Raw genomic sequence first — 22,680 nt, 5'->3', positions numbered from 1 at the left:
TTTTTTTGGGACAGCCTTGGCTGTCCTGGACTGGCTCTGTAGTCCAGGATGGCCTCGAACTCACAGAGATCCACTTGCCTCTGTCTCCTGAGTGCTGGGATTAAAGGTATATACCACCACCACCTGATCAGTAGTTTTACTTTTAAGATGTGGTCTTACTATGTAGTCCTGGCTGACTTTGAACTCATGGTCCTCTTGCCTCAGTCCCCTAAGACTACACATGTGTGTCTCTGTGCCAGCATAGGAGATTAGAACTCTTCATGGGAGTGCCCGAAACTGTAGTTTGTGTTTGACAGCCATGAATATACTTTTTTCCTGTGGGAATGTAATATGCTGCTATTGTTTAGAATGTGAAAATTGCACAGGCTTAATTTAGCACAGGCTTTTGTGGTACAGTACTGAAGGGTACCTGCTTAATGTGTGTCAATAAGGTTCTTGGGGTAGGTTATAAACATCCTGAGGAAGAGAGAGCTCTTGTTTGCTCCAGGCCCAAGAAATGTCTTAAGGCTAATGATTTCTACCTTCTCCAGCCCCTGCCATTTTTGCAGATTCAGATCCTCAGTGACTCAAGCTGGTCAACTTCAGCAAGGCCACAATGTACCAAGGAATCTCTGTTAGGCATTTGCTCCTAGTGTTGCAGCTGGGTAAGTTCTCAGACTTGAGGACCAGCAGCAGATGGTGCAGGAGGTGGGTGGATGGGAGAACTCGAAAGGCGGGGCCCAGAGGGAGCCAGCAGTAACACTGACCTTTTCTGTCCAGCACAACTCCCAGCTGTCACTCAAGGGAAGAGTGAGTTTCTGAGCAGAGAAGGGGCTTCGATAGAGCTGCCATGCGAAGGTTCCCAGAGGAAGAACATGTTTTTCATCTGGAAGCTCTCGGACCAGACGATGATTCTGGGAAATCAGAATAACTTTGTGACTAGAGGTAGGATCCCTTGGCCCCCACCCAGGGAGGAAAACAGTGAGCTGAATGAACTTGCTGTGGGAAAACTGTTCCTAGGAAGTCCAATATTTCATGGTGGCTAGGGTTGACAAAATCTCAGTGGCCCTCTATTTCTGGGATTTCCTTTTTCCAGCAGGTGATGACAAATGGCTTCTGGTAGAATCTTTTTATTGTTTTCTGTTAATATTCATGGCTTTAATGGGCATTGGAAAGATCACCATATAAAGTATATGATTTCAAGAGTACTATTACTACAGACCATGAAGAGGATATGATACTTTGTTTACTCTCATTAAAAGCAACAGCTAGTGATATAGAGTGCTTGCCTAGAACATCTAAGGGCCTAGGATTGATTCCCCAGCAAAAACAACAAAAGAAAAAACAAAACCAAAGCCAAGTAGTGGTGGTGTACACCTTTAATTGCAGCACTCAGGAGGTGGAGGCAGACAGATTTCAGTGAGTTGAAGGCTAGCCTGGTCTATAAAGCTAGCTTGAGGACAGCCAGAGCTACACAGAGAAACCCTGTCTCATAAAAACCAAACCAAAAAACACTCTCAAAACAAAAAAAACAAAGCCACCAATGAATAAATAAATTCATGTCCTGTGATCCTAGCATTAGGAGGCTAAGGCAAGAAGATGGTAAGTTCTGGGGTCATACACCAAGACTGTTTCAAAAACAAATAACAATTTATTTAATCAATCTTAAAAGTGAACACACTCTTAGTAAGTTCCAGGACAGCTAGGACTACGTAGGGAAACCCTGTCTTGAAAATAATAAAACAAACAAACAAACAAATAAAAAAAATCCACCAATAACAAAAAACTGAACACATTCTACAGTAGATTTGGCTAAAGTATGTGTGATGTCTCTGAATGGCTGGTTTGGGAAATAGCCTCTAAATAGGCAGCTTGAGGTGGAGGAAGGGAGGGTGCTCTAGGAAGCTGTATTCTAGGCAATCAGATTCTGCTTGCTATCTAGACAGGCATTTTAAAGATGGCTCTATAGTCCTCTATGTATTAATGTGTGTGCTTGGGCTGCCGAGATAGCTCAGCAGGTTAAAGGTGCTGCTACCACATCTGATAACCTGACTTTCATTTCATGACCCACCTGGTCCATGGCATGTCTTCTGACCCCCACATGTGCTCTGTGGCATGTGTGGGTAAGCACTATCATACACTCTCTGAATAAAATAGTAAATGTAATAAAAAAACATTTAAAATACCTGTAATTACCCAAGGAGATATGTATTTCTAGCTCATTTCTTTTCCATCACCTTAATTCCTTATTCAACTTTACTATGATTTGCTTGACTAATTCCATACTGTTGGACATTTAGGCTCTTTTCAGGGAATAATTTTGTGTTTTTGAGCAAATTTTTTCTTGGGCGGGGGTTGGAGGGGGAGTTGAAACAGGGTTTCTCTGTGTTGCCCCTCTGCATGCCAGGCTAGCCTTGAACTTACAGAGGTCCACCTGTCTATGCCTCCCGAGTGCTGGAATTAAAGGGATACAGCATCTGCCTGAGGAGGGTGGAAAAGGATGTCAGGTTCATTGGAACCGGAGTTCAAATAGTCACAAGCCTCAGATAGAGAGTTCAATGGTCTTACCTGCTGAGCCATTTCTCAAACCCCAAATATCTTATTTTATTTTGTATGTATGTGTGAGGGTACTTGCTCAGAGACAGACTTACTCAGTAATCCAGACTGGTCCCAAACTCCCAATAATCCTACTACTAGAATTACAGTCATAGCCTACCAATCTGGCTTTCAAAAAGTCTTATTTCTATAGGCATGGTGGTACATACTTTTAATCCTAGCATTTGGTAGATCTCTGAGTTTGAGGCCAGCCTAGCCTACATAGCAAGCTATAGGACAGCCAGGGCTACATAGTGAGTCCCTGTCTCAAAAGAAAACAAATGAAAATACATCCCCCACACAAATTTTATCTCATTCCTAAAGACTAACAACCCCCCTCCCCGTTCCTCATCAGATGCCTTTCAAGTTCGACATGAGTGTTACCTCATTCAGTGGGTTTGAATTCATTCAGAGACAAACGTTCTCTTTAGCTATGAGCCCATGAAACTAGACAAGTTAAGTGCTTCTAAAATAGAATGATGGACAGATAAAGGCTAGCCTCTTTATCCCCAAAGAAGAAATTGAGGAAGTCCAGACCTTGGCAGGTAAGATCCATCAGAGCTTTTCTTTTTTCCTTTGATTTTTGAGACAGGTTTCTCTGTGTTTCTGGCTGTCCTGGAAGTCACTATGTGGACCAGACTGGCCTCAAACTAACTGATCTGCATGCCTTTGCCTCCAGACAGTCATGTGCTGGGAGAGGCCTGCACCATCATCCTTGGGCTCATTAGATCTTAAAGGTCAGCATAATCTGCTTCTGGGTTAGATTTGCAGCCAGGACTCTGCTGGGTGGAGTCTTGTCCCCATGGCAGAGGCCAGATGGCCTGTTGAAACAGATAATGGCTCTGAGGAACCCCAAGCCACTCACTGGTAGCGATGTTTCCTCCTCTTGAAAACAGCCCATGTTTATCCCTAAGTAGCTCTGCTGCCTGCCCTTCAAATCAATGAGTCCACAGCCTTCCCTTATTTCATTCCTACCAGTTAGTTCAAGACAGCAGTGTTTCTGCCCATATAATCCCATGAACACTTGCTGACTAGAACACATTTCCTCATGTTTAGAATATGAGTGGAATAATCATTTTCCAAGTCTTTTTTTGTTGTTGTTTGTTTGTTTTGTTTTCTGAGACAGGGTTTCTCTGTAGCTTTAGAGCCTGTCCTGGAATTCACTCTGTAGATCAGACTGGCCTTGAACTCACAGAGATCCCCCTGTCCCTGCCTCCCGGGTGCTAGGATTAAAAGCGTGCACCACAATTTTCCAAATCTATAAGACTGGGTCTTTTTTGCTTAGAAATTTCTTCAGCTAAATATTCCATTTCATTATTTGCAAATTCTACCCATACAAAACAGTAGAAAATTAGCACAGTTTAGCCAAGTCTTTTGTCACTGTGTAGTAAGAATCCAGTTTCCAACATCACATGCCTCACTTCTTTGTAGACCTGGAGCCCAAGGCCGTCAGTTTATGGAGTGGACACAGACAAGAAATGGAACGCAGTGAAAGGCAGCCTTCACTCACTAACGACTAGAGAAGGGAAAATTGAGGAAGGCAAAAGGCTCTTAGATAATTATTGCACTTCAGCCAAACATCACAGGGAATCCTGCCCTGTTCCCTAATGCAAGCCAACACTGAGCAAGGAGGCACACTTCCTCCTTTTGAGAGTGGAATGGAGTGCTCAAACACCTCTACTGGGCTGGTGCCCTAGAAGGTGAAGTTGAGAGCTCCCTGTTCATCCATGCCAGCCTGCCATAGGCTTCGGCACTATTGGAGAGTGTTAGAAGAGTCTGGGTACTCGGTTGGGAACATCAGTTCCTGCAGGAGTGATGTCAGACGAGGGCCTGGTGGACAGTTGGAATTTCCATCATCACCCAGCATCAATGAGACCACCACACTGCAGTATGGACAGAGACCAGAGCGCAGGCTGGCGTTTCTGCTCAGCCCAGTGGTAATGAGGGGCATGCTCCTCTGGGTCAACAGATGATGGGAGGAATTTGGATTCCTGCTTCCACCTGCAGTAATATGGAGGTACCTCACCTTCCCTGAACAAATATCATCCAAAAGAAGTCAGTCAAAATGAAAAGTTTAATACAAGCTACAAATCTTTTTTTGTATTGTTTTGTTTTGGTTTTTTGAGGCAGGTTCTCTCTATGTAGCTCTGACTGTCCTGAAACTTGCTATGAAGATCAGGCTGGCCACAAACTCTCAGAGCTGAGCCTGCCTCTGCTTCCCAAGTGCTGGGATTAAAGGCGTGAGCAGCACACCCAGAACAATACAAACTCTTAAAGAAACCAATAACAAAGTACTTACAATACAGAACTCAAATCTCTAAATATCCAAACTGCCTTTCTCCCTTGCCTCCTCCCTTCCTTCCTTCCTTGATTTTCCTCCCCTCCTTACACACACACACACACACACACACACACACACACACACACACTGATTTTTTTAAATATTCAATCAAACTCTAGGAAGGCAAGAAAAAGAATTCTGAAACATGGGGCTGATGAATGTAGCTTGGTTGGAAGAGTGCCTTCCTGGCACACTGGAAACCCTGGCACAGACCCCTGGCATCCCATAAGCTGGGCCTGAGAGGCTTAACACCAGGACTTGAGATATGGAGCAAAAGGATCAGAAGTCCAAGATCATTCTTAGCTGCATAGGGAGTCTGGGGTCAGCCTGGGCTACAGTACACCATATCACGAAACAAATCAAACAAACAAACAAAAAACAGTAACAGGCACAGCTCTAATAAATTAGCAATGACATTAGGTATAAATGGTTTTCACACATTACAATAGTCTATATGCATTGTAAGAGTCTGCATACATTATAACAATCTACACACATTGTAACAGTGTACACACATTTTTAAAAGTCTATATACATCATAACAATCTATACACATTATAACAATCTATACACATTGTAAAATGTGTACATACTTTGTAACAGTCTGTATACTGTATACATTATAACAGTCTATAGATATAATGGTCTAAACCACATAGTTGTTCAAGTACATTATCATCATCATCATCATTATTATTATCTATTTAGGACAAAGTCTCACTATGTGGCCCAAGCTGGCCTGGAACTCACCATGTAGACTAGTCTGAACTTGATCTCACAGAAATCATCCCTGCCTCTGCCTACTGAGTGTTGAGATTAAAGCTATGTCCCACCACACCTGACCATTATTTCTATTTATATATTTGCTTATTTGGGGCTGTGTTAGACTTTGAATCTAGGGTTTCCCATGTAGGGCAAGTGCCCTACCATTGAGTTTCATTTCCAGCCTTCAAACTTTTATTAATAGAGAGGTCAAGAGCAGGCTGTAGCTCAGTGGTAGAGTGAAGCCTTAGGTTCAATCCACAGTATTTACAAAAAGGGAGGAAAGAACAGTGGATAACATTCTTGAAATTTCAGATTATAGGAATAACAAGAGAAAGGGATGAGAGCCCACAAGAAAAAAAGGGTTTTTAGCTTTCTTCCTTTTATTCATTTATTTTTTTTTTCTTTTTGTTTTTTAAGACAGAGTTTCTCTGTGTAGCCCTGACTGTTCTGGAACTACCTCTGTAGGCCAGGCTGGCCTTGAACTCACTGAGATCTGCCTGCCTCTGCTTCCTGAGTGCTGGGATTAAAGGCATGTGCCATCCCTGCCTGGTGTACCACAGTTTTGTAATACATGACTATTGAGATAAACTGGGAAAGAGAACACAGGATTTCATGCTTATTTCTTGCAATTGCATGTGAATCTATATCTCAAACTAGATTAAGATTGGCTTTCATAAACTCAAAATAAAAGATGGAAACATTTTTATTCATAAAGGACTTTGTCAAGGATATTCTACTAAGTGAAAATAGATTGATATGTTTGTAATATAATTTCCACTGGAAAGATTGCTTTGAACTATGTATGAATCTGTCTGAGTGCAGTTGCTGGAAGATGCCAGGAGAGGGCATCAGATAACCTGGAGCTGGAGTCACAGACTGTTGAAGCCACTTGACATGGGTTCAATTCAAACCCTCTGCAAAATCAGTTTGTGTTTTTAACTGTTGAGTCGTCGCTCCAGCCTCCCCCATTTTAAATTGAAGATTGATTGTATGTAAACATGTCTGCTTGAGTGAAGAAAAAGGCACACAAACTCTATACCAAACTGTTGAGAGAACTAGAACCTTGGACAGAAAAGTGGAAGTGTTGTCTGAGAAATTTTTGTGGTTTAAATGACTAGTCTGAAAAAATAAGGACTATCTTAAAGCAGCTTTTAATATACGTGTTATGGTTGGGCAGTGGTGACACATGCCTTTAACCCTGGCACTTGGGATGCAGAGGCAGAGGCAGAGGCAGAGGCAGAGGCAGAGGCAGAGGCAGAGGCAGAGGCAGAGGCAGAGGCAGGCAGATCTCCTAAGCTTGAGGCCAGCCTGGTCTACAGGCTGAGTACCAGGATAGGGCTCCACAAAGAAACCCTGTCTCAAAAAAGCCAAAAGCAAGGAAACAAAATATGTATTTTATGAGCATACATTCATATTTACCTATTTTATGCAATGTTATATACAAGTATCATTTTAGTGACAACCCTAGTAATCAAATAATGTCCTCTAATACATAGCCATTGTGGTTTGCGTGAGAATGGTCTCCATAGGCTTACATGTTTGAGTGATTAGTCACCAAGTAGTGGATTTGAGATGGTTAGAAGAGTCAGGAGGTGTGGTCTTGTTGGAAGAAGTGTGATACTAAGAGTGGGCTTTGAAGTTTCAGAAGTCCTTGCTAGCCAGGCCCAGTTTCTTTCTTTCCTTGCTGACTGTGGATCCGGATGTAGAACTCTGAACTACTTCTCCAACACTATGGCTTACTGCACGCTGCCATGCTGGACTCCATGCTCCCTGCCACGGTGATAACAGACTAAGTCTCTGAAACTGTAAGCAAAGCCCTAATTAAATGTTTCCTTTTATGAGAGTTGCTATGATCTGGCTGGATGGTGGTAGCACATGCCTCTAATTCCAGCACTTGGGAGGCAGAGGCAGTCGTGTCTCTGTGAGTTCAAGGCCAGCCTGGTCTACAGAGTGAGTGCCAGGACAGGCTCCAAAACAATACAGAGAAACCCTGTCTTGAAAAACCAAAACCAAAACAAAACAAAAGAGTAGCTGTGGTCATGGTGCCTCTTCACAGCAATAGAACTAGGATATTAACTATTATCTGCTATGAGCAGTTTTCCGGCCAGCCTGGTCCCACTGCCACATCAGTCCCAAGTATCACTCAGAGACGTTGTATTAGATATAAAACTGTTGGCCTGTTACTAGCGTTTCTTATTGGCTAGCTCTGTCTTAAATATTAACCCATTTTTATCAATCTATATATTTCCACGTGGTCTTATCTTGCTGGAGAGAGGGTCTGCAGTTTTGCTTTGTTGGTCCTACATTTTGAATCTCCTCCTCCCTTCCCGAATCCTCCTTGTCTCCTAGTCCCGCATATCTTGCTTTCCTATTGGCCAAAAGTGCTTTATTCATTAACCAATAAGAGAAACATATTTACAGAATGACATTTCCCATTAATTATCATTTTTTGCTTTTTGAGACAAGGTCTTATTTGGTAGCCCAAAGCTGCCTTTGAACCTACAGTAATGCACCTGCCTCAGGCTCTTAAACACTGGAAATATGGGCATGAGCTACCATTCCTGATGCTACTACTGTTTTACCTGACATAGCATGATATTTAATAACATTATATTATGATTTTTATCTCAAGATAAGGTCTTACTATATGGCCCTACTATCCTCTAACTCCCAACGTCCCAATGTAGCCTAGGCTGGCCTTGAACTTGTGATGCTTCTACATAGCCTTCCAGATGCTGGGATTCCAGGGCTGCACCACCACTCCCGGCTAACTATGATTTATGTACCTACATTTTGGTTTGCATTTAAAAAGCATTATTTTTTAGGTGTTCATTTGTTATCATCGTCGTCATTATCAGTGTGCATGTGTATGAGTTTTTGTGTATATGGACATTGTGAGAGTCACTGCGCATGCGTTGAGGTCAGAGGATAACTTTTGGAAGCCTGTTCTCTTCTCCTCCTGTAGGTTTCAGGGATTGAACTCTGGTACTGAGGTTTGTGTGGCAAGCACTTTTACCTGCTGAGTCCTGAAAATTTTTTTTGTTGTTGTTGTTTTTGAGAAAGGGTTTCCCTTTGTAATCCTGGTTGTTCTGGAACTTGCTACATAGACCAGGCTAGCTTGAACTCACAAATATCTGCCTGCCTCTGCCTCCTGAGTGATTGAAGCCACACCCAGCTAAAATTATTATCTCTAAGATAATGTTTTATAAACTAAAGGCTGATAAATTTTATTTACTTATTTATACACAGTGTCTCCTGTAGCTGAGGCTGGTCTCAAATTCAGCTGTGTAGCTGAGTATGACCTTGAATTTCTTATACTTTTTTTTTTTCTTGAGACAGGATTTCTCTGTATTACTTTGGAGCCTGTCCTGGAACTCACTCTGTTGACCAGGCTGGCCTTGAACTCACAGGATCCACCTGCCTCTGCCTCCTGAGTGCTGGGGTTAAAGGCATGAGCCACCAACACCCAGCTTCTTATACCTCCTGAGTATTGGAATTACAGACATGTACAACACACTGCCTAGTCTGTGTGGCCATTTGTGGTGCTAAGGATCAAACTTAGGTCCTTGTTCAGCATGCTATGAAAGAGCTCCACTACATCCTACATCCCCAGCCCTGTTTACTTCCTTTTTGAAGCAGGTTATAGCCTGGGCTGGCTGGCCTCAAACCCACTGTGTAGCAGAGGTGATCTGGAAGTCCTGATTCTCTTTTGTCCCCAATTTGCAGGCATGCCCACTTTTACTGGTGCTAGGGTCAAAGTCAAGATTTTGTGCACACTAGGCAAGCGCTCTGTCAACCGAGTTGCATTCCTAGGTCCAAGGACACTAACTTAAGAGACCAGTGAGCACTTAGCACGTTCTAGGTGACTGTTCACACTAACGCTAGCCAACATTATCGTGTCTTCAGCCCACACCATCATGGCCAGCATTGAACATTTTATTTGAATCTGTGTGTGCATTTGTTTGTGGGCACAGGAGCATACAGACCACAACCAACACGTGGAGGTCAGAGGACAACCTCATGTGTTGGTCCTCACCTCCCCCCTTATTTGAGGCAGGGTCTAAGGTTGTCAGTGAATGCCAGGCTTGCTGGCCTGTGGGCTCCCACACATTTTGCTGTCTCTGCTTCCTATCTTGGTGTAGGAGTCCTGGGATTTATAGACATGGGAATTCGAACTCAGGTCTTCATGAGTTCATGGTAATCACTTCCCCCACTGAGCCAACTTCTTGGCTGGCTGCTTTTTTTCTTTTTTTTTTCTCCTTCTAATTTGGTAGTTTAAAAATATGGCATTGTTTTAATTTGCATTTATCCCCTCACCTGTGAGATTAAAACGTTCTAAAAATTCCTAGTCTTTTGTGTTAATGTTTTTGTTCTGTTTCTGTGATCTGATTCCTGTAGCAACAGTTTCCTTTTTAACTTCCTGGTGTGTGTGTCTCTGTGTGTGTGTGTGTGTGTGTGCGTGTGTGCGCGCGCACGCAGGTGTGCTCACCCTATGTATCTGAGTGGAGACCAGAGGTTGACATTGTGTGTCTTCCTCTATTGCTGTCCATTTTAATCTTTGAGACCAGGTTCCTCACTGAACCTAATGTTCACTGTTTCAGGTAGCAGGCTCAGGATCCAGTCTGCGCCACCTCTAATGCTGGACATATGGGCTGACACTTCCACAGTCGGCTTTGTGTAGCTACAGGGGGTTTGAACTCAGGTCCTCTTGTTGTGCAGGAGATTCTTTTGTTTGTTTGTGTTTTTGTTTTTGAAGACAGGCTTTCTCTGTGTAGCCCTGGCTGTCTTAGAACTTGCTTTGTAGACCAGGCTGGCCTCGAACTCACAAAGATCTGCCTGCCACTGCCTCCCAAGTGCTGAGTTTAAAGGCCTGCACCACCGCTACCTAGCACTCAAATCAGACTCTTTACCCATTGAGCCACCTGGCCCCACAGGCCCTTAACCTTTAACAATGCCAGGGTCACCCTCTCATTACTTTGACTTGTGAAGCAAGTCAAACTCTTTTTCTGCTTCACCCTCTCACTCCTCACCAGTGTCCAGCTGTGGTCACATCTTCCTTTGACTATTTGTCAGCTTCCTCCTCCTGGAGCCCACTCATCTGTCACAGGCACCATTGGGAGCATTCTGGGCCTTGTGTTTCTTCTTGGATTTTTCTTTCTGCTACTGTGGTACTGACTTCCAAAGCAATGATTGGCAAGTGTCATCCCCCGCCTAGGACCGAGGCTAGCAGCCTCCACTGGACACTGCCTTCTTTGCACGGCTGCCCACAGCTCTGCATCTGAGAGCCTCCACACCCAGCCATCTCCCACAGCTCCGCAGCTGGGAGCTTCCACACTCAGCCATCTTTTACAGCTTGCCTTGCGATACTTCCTTACGCCATCTCCTCTTCCTGGACCCCCCCCCCCCCGCATGCATTCATTTTTCTGCATTTAAACTTTTTCTTTCTTGTGGCTGGGGAGATGGCTAGTGCATGAGAGCACTTGCAGCATGAGGATGTGAGTTGGAAACTCCACCACCCATGTGAAAAGCTGGAACAGGGTCACTGCTGCATCCACTGCTATGCAGGGCTCGCTGACCATCAGACTAGCTCAAAGGGAGAAGCCTTGTCTTAAGGAAATAAAGTGGAAGCCAGGTGGTGGTGGTGCATGTCTTTAGTCCCAGCACTTGGGTGGCAAGGGCAGGTGGATCTCTGTGAGTCCAAGGCCAACCTGGTCTACAGAGTGAGTTCCAGGACAGTCTAGGCTACTCAGAAAAACCCTGTCTCAAATTTACTTATTTATTTATTTATTTATTTATTTATTTATTTATTATTACTGTGTGTGTGTATGTATGTGTGTATATGTGTGTGTGAGAATGTGTGTATGTGTGTGAATGTGTGTATGTGTGTGAGTTTGTGTGTATGTATGTGTGTATGTATGTGTGTGAGTGTATGTGTGAGTGTGTGTATGTGAATGTGTGTGTATGTGTGTGTGAGTGTATGTGAATGTGTGTGTCAGTGTGTGTGTGAGTGTGTGTGTGAGGGTATGTATGTGTGTGTGAGTGAGTGTATGTATGTGTGTGTGTATGTGTGTGTGAGTGTGTGTATATTTGTGTGTGTATGAGTGTGTGTGAGAATAACCTTTAGACTCAATTCTCTACTTACACCTTTATGTCTGTTTTGGTTTGCATTATCAGGTGACAAGCAATCTTAAGCCACCTCAGCGCCCTGCCCCACCACACCACACTTTCTTGGTGCTGGGGTGGAGACTGAAGCCAGGACCCTGTGTCCTGGTCAAGTACTCTACCACTGAGCCACACCCCCAGCCGGGCTTTTAAGACTTGGTTGAATATCACTCTCCTAGATGCATTTGTCTCAGATTCGCCCATTCTCTTAGTTACTCTACACTCTTCTGAATTGCCTTTTCAAATTACAGGGCATCATGGGCAGACTTTCTTCACCAGAATCAAGGAAGACAGGAAGGGAGCCGTACTTTAGGAGAAGGGCGATACATATTGTTTTGAAGAGTTGAATATGGAGTGGTAGGAGGTTATTCAAATAAAGCTACATATTCCTTGGGCTACTAGAAATATGAGCCTAGAGGAGAGAGGTCAGACTTGGAAGTTCATCTGCATCGATAATAGCGATATTTAGTGGAATTCAGAATGGATGTAGAAACTGGCGGGGGGGGGGGAGAACAGAAAGAATTTAGGGTAACAGCAAACAATAGTCTAAGACAAAGAATAGGAAATGGAACCTAGGTATAAAGGAGAGAATCAGGAAAGGTGAAAGGGGCTGGTGAGAGGGTTCAGTAGGTCAGGGCACTTGCCACCAAGCCTGAGAGTTGGGATTGGATGACCCCTGGGCCCCACACAGTGGAAGGGGAGAGCCAGTTCCTCAAGGTGCCCTCTGAACTACTCACATGCGATCACATATAAACACGCACACACACACACACACACACACACACACACACAGAGAGAGAGAGAGAGAGAGAGAGAGAGAGAGAGAGAACTGAGTAAGCTACTCCTTCAGGAAGTGTGCTCAGCAGCGAGAAGAAAGGAATCAACGAACTGCTCCTGCATCCTGGAAGCTACACAGAGAATTTGGGTACTGTGAGAAGCATATTCAGTTTTATGGGATGGCTCTACCCAGGAGACAGAGGGAGAGTGTGAGAGCCCGGTTAGCCTCTGCGCATGCCTGTGAGGACTTGCCTTGATAAGGTTCTGGTGAGAGGACCTGCCCACTGTGGGCGGTGCCACTTCATGGGCTGGGTGCTGGAATTAAAAAAAAAAAAAAAAAAAAAGGAAAAAACCGGCTGAGCAGAAGCGTTAGCTCATCCTCCTCTGCCTCCTGCTTGTGGACCCCTGTTTCAAATTCCCATTGCCTGGATTCTCGCGACACGATGGACCGTACCCTTGAACCGTGAACCAAAGGAACCCTTTCTGTCTTAAGATGTCCGTCAGGGTGTTTCCTCATAGCAACAGGAAAAGACACTAAGATAGACTGACAGAGCAGGCACAGATGCAGTGTAGCTCACCAGTGTCTGCTTAGTAGGTGTGAGTCCTTGGGATTCATCCCCAGTGTGAAAGAAGCAAGCGAGGGAGGAGAGAGGGAGAAGGGAGGAAAACAATAGACCCTGCATCCATGCTGAAAGAACCTTCCAGAGACAACATTGCAGAGTGTACATGCCAGGCCTGTACTTAAAGCTCCACCTCTTAGAGGCGTTGAAATTTTAAAGGTAGAAAAGAGCTGTGCATGGTGGCATGGGGGTTGGGGGGGTGGGGCGGGGGGTGGGAGTGGGGGGTGCTGGTGATGGAGAGGCAGATGGATCTCTGAGTTTAAGGCCAGCCTGGTCTATAAAAGCCAGTTCCAGGACAGCCAGGACTACACAGAGAAAACTCTGTCTCAACACCCTCCCCTAAAGTATTTTATCATTGGTAGGGCAGGTAGGTTGTGCTCAGGAGGCAACTTGTGGGGGTTTGTTCTCTCCCCACATAGGTCCTGGGGATTGAACTAAGGTCATCAAAGTTGAAGGTTTTACTAACTGAAGCATCGTCAGGTAATTATTTTTTTAGACAGGGTCTCACAGTGTAGCCTACACTGGCATTGAATTCTCTCTCTCTTTATCTCTTTTGGGTTTTCGAGACAGGGTTTCTCTGTGGATTTGGAGGCTGCTCTGTAGACCATGCTGGTCTCAAACTCACAGAGATCCACCTGCCTCTGCCTCCCGAGTGCTGGGACTAAAGGTGTGCGAAACCATTGCCTGGCCTTGGCATTGAATTCTCAATCTTCCTTCCTTAGTCTACTGAGGCCTGGTTGGGATTACAGGTATACACCAGCACACAAGACTGAACTATGGCTGAGCAGCCATCCTTTGAGAGAGGCATTTATTTCTGAATGTACATTAATAATTCTGGATGACATGACAAGTCACTAAGATGTGTGAGTTTGAGAAGTTGTCCCAGCTCTGAGTGACGGCGTCCATATCTGCACGAACGGTGTGTGTTTCCTGGAGTCAGTGTGAAGATGACTGGAGACCGTGCATGTGAAGTGCAAGAGCAGGCGCTCTCCAAATGAGCACGTTGTTTTATCATATTTTTTTGAGCTAGTGGGATACGATATCAGTCTGGGGTCCTTGAAGGGTGAAGTGAGAACTCTGCAACTCAAACCAGCAGAGTCGTGGGCACTGTTCTTGGCAGGGATGCTGGGGTACCAGAGCTCTCAACTTCCTTGGTATGGCTTCTATTTACAGCTCAGCCTGATCGGTTTGGCCGTTTTGACTCGAAAAGTGCTGCATGGGACAAAGGATCGTTCCCTCTCGTCATCAATAGACTTAAGGTGGAAGACTCAGACACTTACATCTGTGAGGTGGAGAACAGGAAGATGGAGGTGGACTTGTGGGTGTTCAAGGGTGAGTGGGGTAGCTCTGGGACAGACACCGCCCCTCCTCCCTTTTATTCTTGTACCAAAACAGGGACCTGAGCTGATGACCTTTCACAGACCATTGGGGACAAGGAGGAAGGAAGAGGAGAAAGGGACCCTGACTTGTGCTGAGATTGGGAGAGCTGGGAGTTAGGAGGGGAGGCATTGCTGGTGGGGACATGGAGAGACACTCTTCCTTCTTCCTTTGTCCTCGGGGATGGCGTGAGTGATGCCGGTTGTCTGATTCCTCCACAGTGACTGCCAGTCCGGGTACCCGCCTGCTGCAGGGACAGAGTCTGACCCTGAGCTTGGATATCAGCTCTAAGGTTACTAACCCCTCGATGCAATGCAAAGGCCCAGGGAATGGAGTTGTCAAGGGTTCCAAAGTCTTCCATGTGCCCAACGTAAGGATTCAGGACAGTGGCATCTGGACCTGCACCGTAACCCAGAACCAGAAAAAAGAAATAGTCAGCATAAACATCTCAGTGCTGGGTAAGAAGCCCAGGAACTCCCAGGCCTGGCTTGGCTCTCACCATTACAGCAACCTAGGGAGTATACAAGAAGGAAGGTGTGGGAAGTTCCAGGGGCCAGGGGAGGGAAGTGGCAAAGGCCCCTATTGTCCTTGTCTTTGATTCCACTTCTACTAAGTTGACAAGTTCATTTCCTGAGGAATACTGACTTCAGCAAACCAGGCATTGCATCTCTATATCCTGAGCTATGCCCCACAGGAAGACAGGGAACCCCAAACACAGATCCTGTGTAATACTGATTTAAATCCCAAACCTGCCACAACCATGCAGTCCTTCTTAGTATTTACATCGTCCCTTTCCCATCCTCTTCCCAAACCCTCCCATGTACTCACCCCCACTTTCTTTCCAATTCATGGTGTCTTTTTTCTTTGTTTTACACATATGTGCACATGCACACGCACACACAGAACCTGTTCAGTCTATATGACTGTATAATGTTGCTTGTATGTACATTTTTTCAGAGCCGACCATTTGGTATTGTATAATTGGTGTGCTTTTCCCTGGGGAAAATTACTTCTCTGCTCTCAACATTCCTAAGTTGCCTGTAGATTTTGTTTTTGTTTTTGTTTTGTTGAAGGCTGAGGCCTCATGAGTTCCCCCTTCCACATTAGCACGGTGTTACCCCAGTTCAGGTCATGTTGAGGGAGCCATGTTGGTGAGATTTTATGGGTGTAGTTTCCGACATTTGTAGAAGACACATCTCACAGCCAACTCTCGGGTCCTCTGGTCCCTCCAATCTTCCCATCCCTCTTCTGAAGTGATTTCTGAACCAAAGGTGCAGGAGTTGTGTTGTAGATGTGTCAGGTGGGAGCGGGTTCCACACCTCTACAATTAACAGCCTCCATTTGTTACAAAAAGACATTTCCTTGATGAGGAGAGGGAGCTACACTTGTCTGTGGAAATAAGGACAAACAATTAAAATGTCATTAGGGATTATGCTGGTTTAGTTATGATGGTAGTAGGTGTGACAGTTAAGATAAGAATGGCCCTCATAGGCTCATGTATGTGAATGCTTAGTCACCAGGGAGTGGCTCTGTTTGAGAAGGATTAGGAGGTGTGGCCTTGTTAGAGGAAGTGCGTCACTGAGAGCATCTCTCCTCTCTGCATTTGGATCAGGATGTAGCACCTGCAGCCACAGCTCCATTTGCTGACATGATTCCATCCATGATGGTAATGGACTAAACCTCTGAAACTGTAATCACAGCCCCGATTAGACAATTTCTTTTATTAGAGTATCCTTGGGCATGGTCTCCTCACAGCAACAAAACACTGACTAAGACACAGGTTCAACTCCAATATCCAGCCCTGGGTAGTTGGTTAGGTTTGCACTACCAGGGACGATTTCCCTCTTGTTGAGTGGATAACTATGTATTCATGCTTTGGTTTCTGCATCCATAAAATGGAGATGATGCTGACTGTGGCAGCACCAACCTCCCGGTACCACAGTAAGAACTACAATTGTGCTGGGGTGGGGGTGTGCACACTAATCCCAGCACTCGGGAGGCAGAGGCAGGTGGATCTCTGTGAGTTCGAGGCCAGCCGGGTCTAGGGAGTGAGTTCCCGGACATCCAGAGCTACACAGAGAAACCCTGTCTTGAAAAACAGAAGAAAAAAAAAAAAAAGGAAAAAGGAAAGAACTACAAGGTACCGCGTCTAGACCGGTGGCTGGACACAGCAGGCCTTATTTTCTTGTTGGCTGAAGGATGGTAAGCAGAGCTCAAGTCGCTCCTGGGGTCCCCAGGAGAGAGAAATGACAACCTCGGTGGGCAGCCTGTCCTGACCCCCTGTGCTGCAGGCCTGCTCCACCGTTTACTCCCTTGTCTTCTCCCTCTGCACTCAGGGATGTTTCTGTCCCCTTCTCACCTCCAGGTTTCCAGAAGACGTCTGCCACAGCCTATAAGAAGGAGGGGGAGTCCGTGGAGTTTTCCTTCCCCCTTAACTTTGGAGACGAAACCCTGAAGGGGGAGCTGAAGTGGAGGGCAGAGGACGCCCCCTCCCCCAAGCCCTGGGTCATCTTTTCCATGGAGAACAAGAAGGTGTCTGTGCAAACGAACAAGGACACCCTCAAGGTCCAGATGGCCGAAGCGCCCCCACTCCACCTCAAGATACTCCAGGTCTCACTGGAGACAGCTGGCTCTGGGAACCTGACTCTAACTCTGACCAAAGGAACGCTGCACCAGGAAGTCACCCTGGTGGTGATGAGATGTAAGGGGTGGGCTGAAAAAGGACAGCCAGTGAAAGGAAAAGGGGTGGTCCAGGGCTCCCGCAAGGGAAAGGGGGATGCGCTGACCCTGCTTGTCTAGCTAAATGATGAAGGACCCTCCAGGTTCTGAGCCAGTTTGTCTTGCCACCCCCCCCCTTTTTGTGCTGGGGATAGAAACCAGGGCCTTATGCATGCTGTGCACTAACTCTTCCTGAGGGGCACCCAGTCCTGGGCTGGCTTTGAATTGAATTCAGGCTGAAACCCACAGTTCTTCCCCAGCATCTACACTCTGGCCTGGGACGGGCTCCACCGAAGCTTAGACTACCATCAGGGCCTAGTTCTTCCTCTACCCTGCAGCCCTGGCTGAGTCCCTTCCACACCTTGGACCTGCTTGCTCACCTTTTCTTTCCTCCTCTCCTCTCTCCTCTCCTCCCCCCTCCCCTCCCTTCCCCTCTTTTCTTATCTTTTCTTTTCGAGACAGGCTTTCTCTGGGTAGCCCTGACTGTCCTGGAACTCACTCTGTAGACCAGGCTGGCCTTGAACTCACAGATCCTCTGATTAAAGGTGTGCACTATTGCTGCCTTTTTTTTTTTTTTTTTTTTTTTTTTATGTCTATGTAAGGTTGTCAGAAGCCTTGGAACTGGAGTTATAGCAGACAGGTGTAAGTTGCCATGTGGGTGCTGGGAATTGAATCCAGATGGTCTGGAAGAGCAGCCAGTGCTCTTAACCAGTGAGCCATTCTTCCACCCCCTTAAGATTTATTTTTATTTGAGTGTGTGTGTGTGTGTGTGTGTGTGTGTGTGTGTTTGCATGGGCATGCATGTGTGCATCACACACATGCACACACACATACACACACACACACACACACACACACAGAGAGATTGTATGCTATTCATGTCATGACAGAGGAGGCCAGGAGAGCTTCAGATCCTGGAGCTAGAATTATGGTAGTGAGATGCCATGTGAGTCCCTTGGAAGAGCAGCAAGCACTCCTAAGCTCTGAGCCATCTCTCCTGCCCCATCATCTTTTTAGTATGGAACAAAGTCTCTGCACATAGTAATATCAACCTTGACAATGAGTTATTTGTACCCTTACCTCGTCATGACACCATGTCTAACCCTGATACTGAGCACATGCCAGGCCCCATTCAAACACTTCAGGCATTCATACATTCCATCACTGTGGGTGCAGGTGGTTAAGCAGTTTGTCCAGGGACACACTGTGTGTCGCTGCAAATGCCAGGGCTGGCACAGTAATGATCCCTCGCAGCAAGAAGGAAATCTGGCTCAACATGACCTTGGGTTCAAATCCAAGGAGAGCTCACTCCCAGGCTGTTTCTCCCGGACAATTATGTATAGGACTGTTTCCCCCATCCCACTGAGTCACCTTACTTATAGCTTGGAAATGCTATAAAGTAAGGCTCCAGAACTCTGGGTCTCTTTCCTCTGCAGTGGTTCAGGAAAAGGACACTTTGACGTGTGAGGTAAGGGGACCCACCTCCCCCAAGATGAGACTGATCCTAAAGCCGAACAATCAGGAGGCCAGGGTCTCCAAGCAGGAGAAGGTGGTTCAAGTGCCGGCCCCGGAGGCAGGGCTGTGGCAGTGTCTACTGTATGAAGGGGAAGAGGTCAAGATAAACTCCGAGATCCAGGGTAAGGAGTCAGTCCCTAAGGCCTCTTGTGTAGCCCTGGCCTCTTCAACTGTGAGATCTTCCCAGGGATTAGCCCCAGCTCGCTAACTCCTCTGACACGGGGTATTATGTACAGTGGGCCTCGGTCCCCATTTCCATACAGCCTAGGAATAAGGCCCTCCTGGCTAAGAGCTACCCTCCTTCACGGCTTCCCTGTCAACCTAAACAAACACACAGGGCCTGACATCAGGCCCCTGGCTTGCAGCTCTCTAGAGAACTGTTCTGTACCCCTAAGGCCTGGTGTCCTTTGAGAACCTGTGTCCTCAGCTCTTCTCTCTGACCTGGGACCACAGGTAAACTGTCCCTTGATGTAGACATTGGGTGTCTCTCTTGGCAGTGCTTGAGGTGGAACCCAGGGCCTCCCTCTACCACAGCTGCATCCCCAGCCAAATACCTCCCCTGCCTCCTCTCTCTCTCTCTCAGTTTCATCCAGAGGGTTGAACCAGAACCAGCCAATGTTCCTGGCTGTTGTGCTGGGGGGCACCTTCAGCTTTCTGGCCTCCGTGGGGTTCTGCATCCTCTGCTGTGTCAAATGCCGGCACCAACAGGTGAGTGAGCTCCCATCATCCTCCACTGGGCCCTCAGGCACAGTGCCTTTACATGAGGCTGAGCACCCTAGGACTATCTGACTTAGCTCTCCCTGCCCAGCCCTGAAGCTCCTTACTGCAGACCAGGCTCTGCCTCTGGTCCCATCTGAAGGGAGACACAAGGAGCTGAGTCAATGACAGCATGGGTGGCTTAAGCCACAGTAAATGCTTCTTCTCTGCCAGCTTCCCCCTCTCCCCCCTCCAAGGGGCACCTCCCTCCTGGAGGACTGGGACCCTCACAACTCTTCTCCTTGTCCCTGGGCAGCGCCAGGCAGAACGGATGTCTCAGATCAAGAGGCTCCTGAGTGAGAAGAAGACCTGCCAGTGTTCCCAGTAAGGATCTGGGCTGAGAGGGAGGAGGGGGAGGGAAGAGGGGGAGAAAGAAGAGAAGGAGAAAGAAGAGAGGGACAGAGAGGAGGGGGAGGGAGGAGGGGGAGGAGGGGGAGGGAGGAGGGGAGAAAGAGGCGGTGGAGAGAATGAAAACTGGACCGGTAGGGGGACAGCTGGTAGAGGTGAAGGTGGGGGCAGTGGGCCTGACGTGTGTCCAGACAGATGCTGCAGCGATGTCCGTTGGTACCACTGCTCCAAGAGAAAAGTGGGGTCTGGGAACCATGGAAGCCGCAGCACCGAGGGGTTGGGAGAATGGGTTAGCTCCCTTCTGTCTTCTTTCTTCCAGCCGAATGCAGAAGACTCGGAACTTCATTTGAGACCTAGGCCCCATTGCAGCCTGACAACTGTCTTGTCTCCTCTCCTGAGGCTGTGGACCAGATGAATGTAGTACAGACATTCTGCCCCCTCCAGCCTCCTGCCCCCCTCTTCCATAGCTGGCCACTGTTCCTCTCCCTCTACGCCCAAGCCCACAGTAGAGCCTGCTCTCTACTTTTCAGACACCCAAACACAGCTTATTCCCCCAGCTTCCTTCCCACCAAAACCTCAGCCCCTCTCTAACTGCTGTGCAGATCCCCTTTCCAGTGTCTGCACAGCCCAGCCCTGCCTGGCATGGATGGTGGGGTGGGTGTGTGGAAATACACAGCACAACTTACAAGAGAGGGTCCTGGGACTGAACTGAGTGGGGACTTGTGCAGATCACACGGCCTTTCAGGGACAGATGTAGACCCCAAAGCTTCTGAAGCCAGCTTGAACTTCCCATGCTGCCTGCTTCTTACTTGGTGTTGGCAAGACCAGACTCATGCACGCACCAACACACACCCAGGCCACAATCCCTCTGCACATAGCCACACACTTATCCACGGGTAATCTATAGCCAGTTTAATGTCCTTGGTATTGAACCCTTACAAAAACCTTACATGTGGGTGAGTAAAATGGCTCAGCAGCAAAAATTCTCGCTGCCAAGCCCCAGGACCCAAGTTCAATCCTTGAGGACGGAAGGAGAGAGCTGACTCTTAAAAGTTGTCCTCCACTCCTGTGCCATGGCCTTCATGTACTCACTCTCTCTCTCTCTCTCTCTCTCTCTCTCTCTCTCTCTCTCACACACACACACACACACACACACAGAGAGAGAGAGAGAGAGAGAGAGAGAGAGAGAGAGAGAGAGTGGGGGTTGGGGGTAGAGAAATCCTACGAGTTGGAAGAAGTGACCAATCTCCAATAAAACAGAACTAAGTTTGAATGATTACCCAAGGTTGCACAGTTAACTGTGCAGATGTCAGGACTAACCCAGGCCTCCGATCCCTAGAGCCACTATCTGTGATACAGAGTGAAAGCTAGGCAGCTCTCCAGAGCTAGCCACAGGCACCAGGATGCACCTTGGAAGCGCAGGGGCATGCACCTGCACCTGCAGGATACCCTGTGTCCAGATAGCCAGAGGATGGAGGGGCGATGCTTGTTTCGAATTCCCCCTTGACCACTGCTGTTTATGGATTCCTTTATCGAAGGACCAAACCCCAGTTCTCTTAGAGCAAGGCTGAGACACATGCAGACCTGCCACTCACTGCGTGTGCAGCTGGGAAGTGAGCTAGAGAAGATCCTTGGGGAAGATGACTGCCCCTTCGGCCTTTGCCACACATCCAGGGAAAGCAGGGTTGGTTATAAGTATTCTCCCTGCCATCTTAATCTGTTTCTCTCAAAGCCCCGGCCTCCGCGCCTCCTCCCTCCCTCCCTCCCCCCCCTCTCCCAATCTCGTTCCTTCCTCCTCTCTTTCCATTCCAGATGACCTCTTCCAGAAAGACCCCCTCCCCCTCCCCAGTTGCCGATGGGCTCCTCATTGCTTACTTTTTATTTGTGCTCACTCCCCACTCCTGCTTCCTCAGCTGACAGAAAAATAAAGACTATAAGTAAAATGCACTGTGTGTGTGTGTGTGTGTGTGTGTGTGTGTGTGTGTATGGGGGACATGCACTTTTCTGGGGACCCAGGAACCTTTGGGCTGTAGTTGCCAAGTCTAGCCCAAGAAGAAGGTGAAGTTGCCCAGAGAAGGAAAAATGCCTAGGAGGTTGATTTCCCACCTCCTTGTCGCTGAAGCACTGTGCAGTTACCCGAGAGACTATGGGTGATGGGTGCTTTCCTGCAGTCTGAGTATGGGAGTGGAGAAAGACTGGAAACTGATGTGTGTCCCCATCGTAAGTATATGCTTGTGTTCTGGAAGGTGTACATAGGTGCACCAACTTCACAAGCGTCTTAGCTTCCAGCAGGCCTTCAGGTGCCCCCCCCCCCCCAAGCTCTACTAAGAAAGAGCAAGCAGCCTTCACAAGGATGCTCACAGTGACACACGGTGACACTCGGTTCCTCCTCCCCAACAGCTAGCTCCTCAGTCCCTAACAACACCAGCTGCCTCTTCGGGCCCATTCGTGTTCAAAAACCGGGACGGGGTGGGGGCAGGACACCAACCGCTTCACCAATGAAGCCCGCTCCCCGCCGTCCTCGCCCCCTCCCTCTCCGCTCCTTCCTTGCCCCTCCTCCTCTAAGTCACCGCCGTCCAGTTTCCCCGCCCCACCCTCGCCACCACCCCGACCCCAAGACCGGCCAGCGGTTCCCTAACCCCGGCCTCGCAGGCGGATGACCTCGGGAGACAGGGGTCTCGAGGGGCCGCAAGCTAGTGCGCCGCGGGCTGAGCCTGAGAGGCCGGG

At 47.3% G+C, this 22,680-nt stretch overlaps 1 protein-coding gene across 1 annotated transcript in view; it reads left to right on the top strand.

Annotated features, from left to right (window-relative positions):
• Cd4 (CD4 molecule) overlaps positions 1–21,900 on the top strand; it is a 31,209-nt gene extending 9,309 nt beyond the window's left edge. Inside the window, exons 2-10 of the mRNA XM_051173237.1 lie at positions 531–644; positions 760–924; positions 14,413–14,571; positions 14,838–15,074; positions 16,982–17,317; positions 18,771–18,971; positions 19,433–19,557; positions 19,862–19,929; positions 20,273–21,900. Of these exons, the coding sequence (XP_051029194.1) occupies positions 596–644; positions 760–924; positions 14,413–14,571; positions 14,838–15,074; positions 16,982–17,317; positions 18,771–18,971; positions 19,433–19,557; positions 19,862–19,929; positions 20,273–20,303 (1,371 nt within the window). The 5' untranslated portion in view covers positions 531–595 and the 3' untranslated portion in view covers positions 20,304–21,900. The remainder of the gene's footprint in view (positions 1–530; positions 645–759; positions 925–14,412; positions 14,572–14,837; positions 15,075–16,981; positions 17,318–18,770; positions 18,972–19,432; positions 19,558–19,861; positions 19,930–20,272) is intronic.
• The last annotated feature ends 780 nt before the right edge of the window (positions 21,901–22,680 follow it).

This window comes from Phodopus roborovskii, unplaced genomic scaffold (genome assembly GCF_943737965.1).
Source record: "Phodopus roborovskii unplaced genomic scaffold, PHOROB, whole genome shotgun sequence".
In the NCBI taxonomy this organism is placed as follows: Eukaryota; Metazoa; Chordata; class Mammalia; order Rodentia; family Cricetidae; genus Phodopus; species Phodopus roborovskii.
The sequence above is the reverse complement of the archived record's forward strand: the minus strand, read 5'-3'. Positions and strand labels throughout refer to the sequence as shown.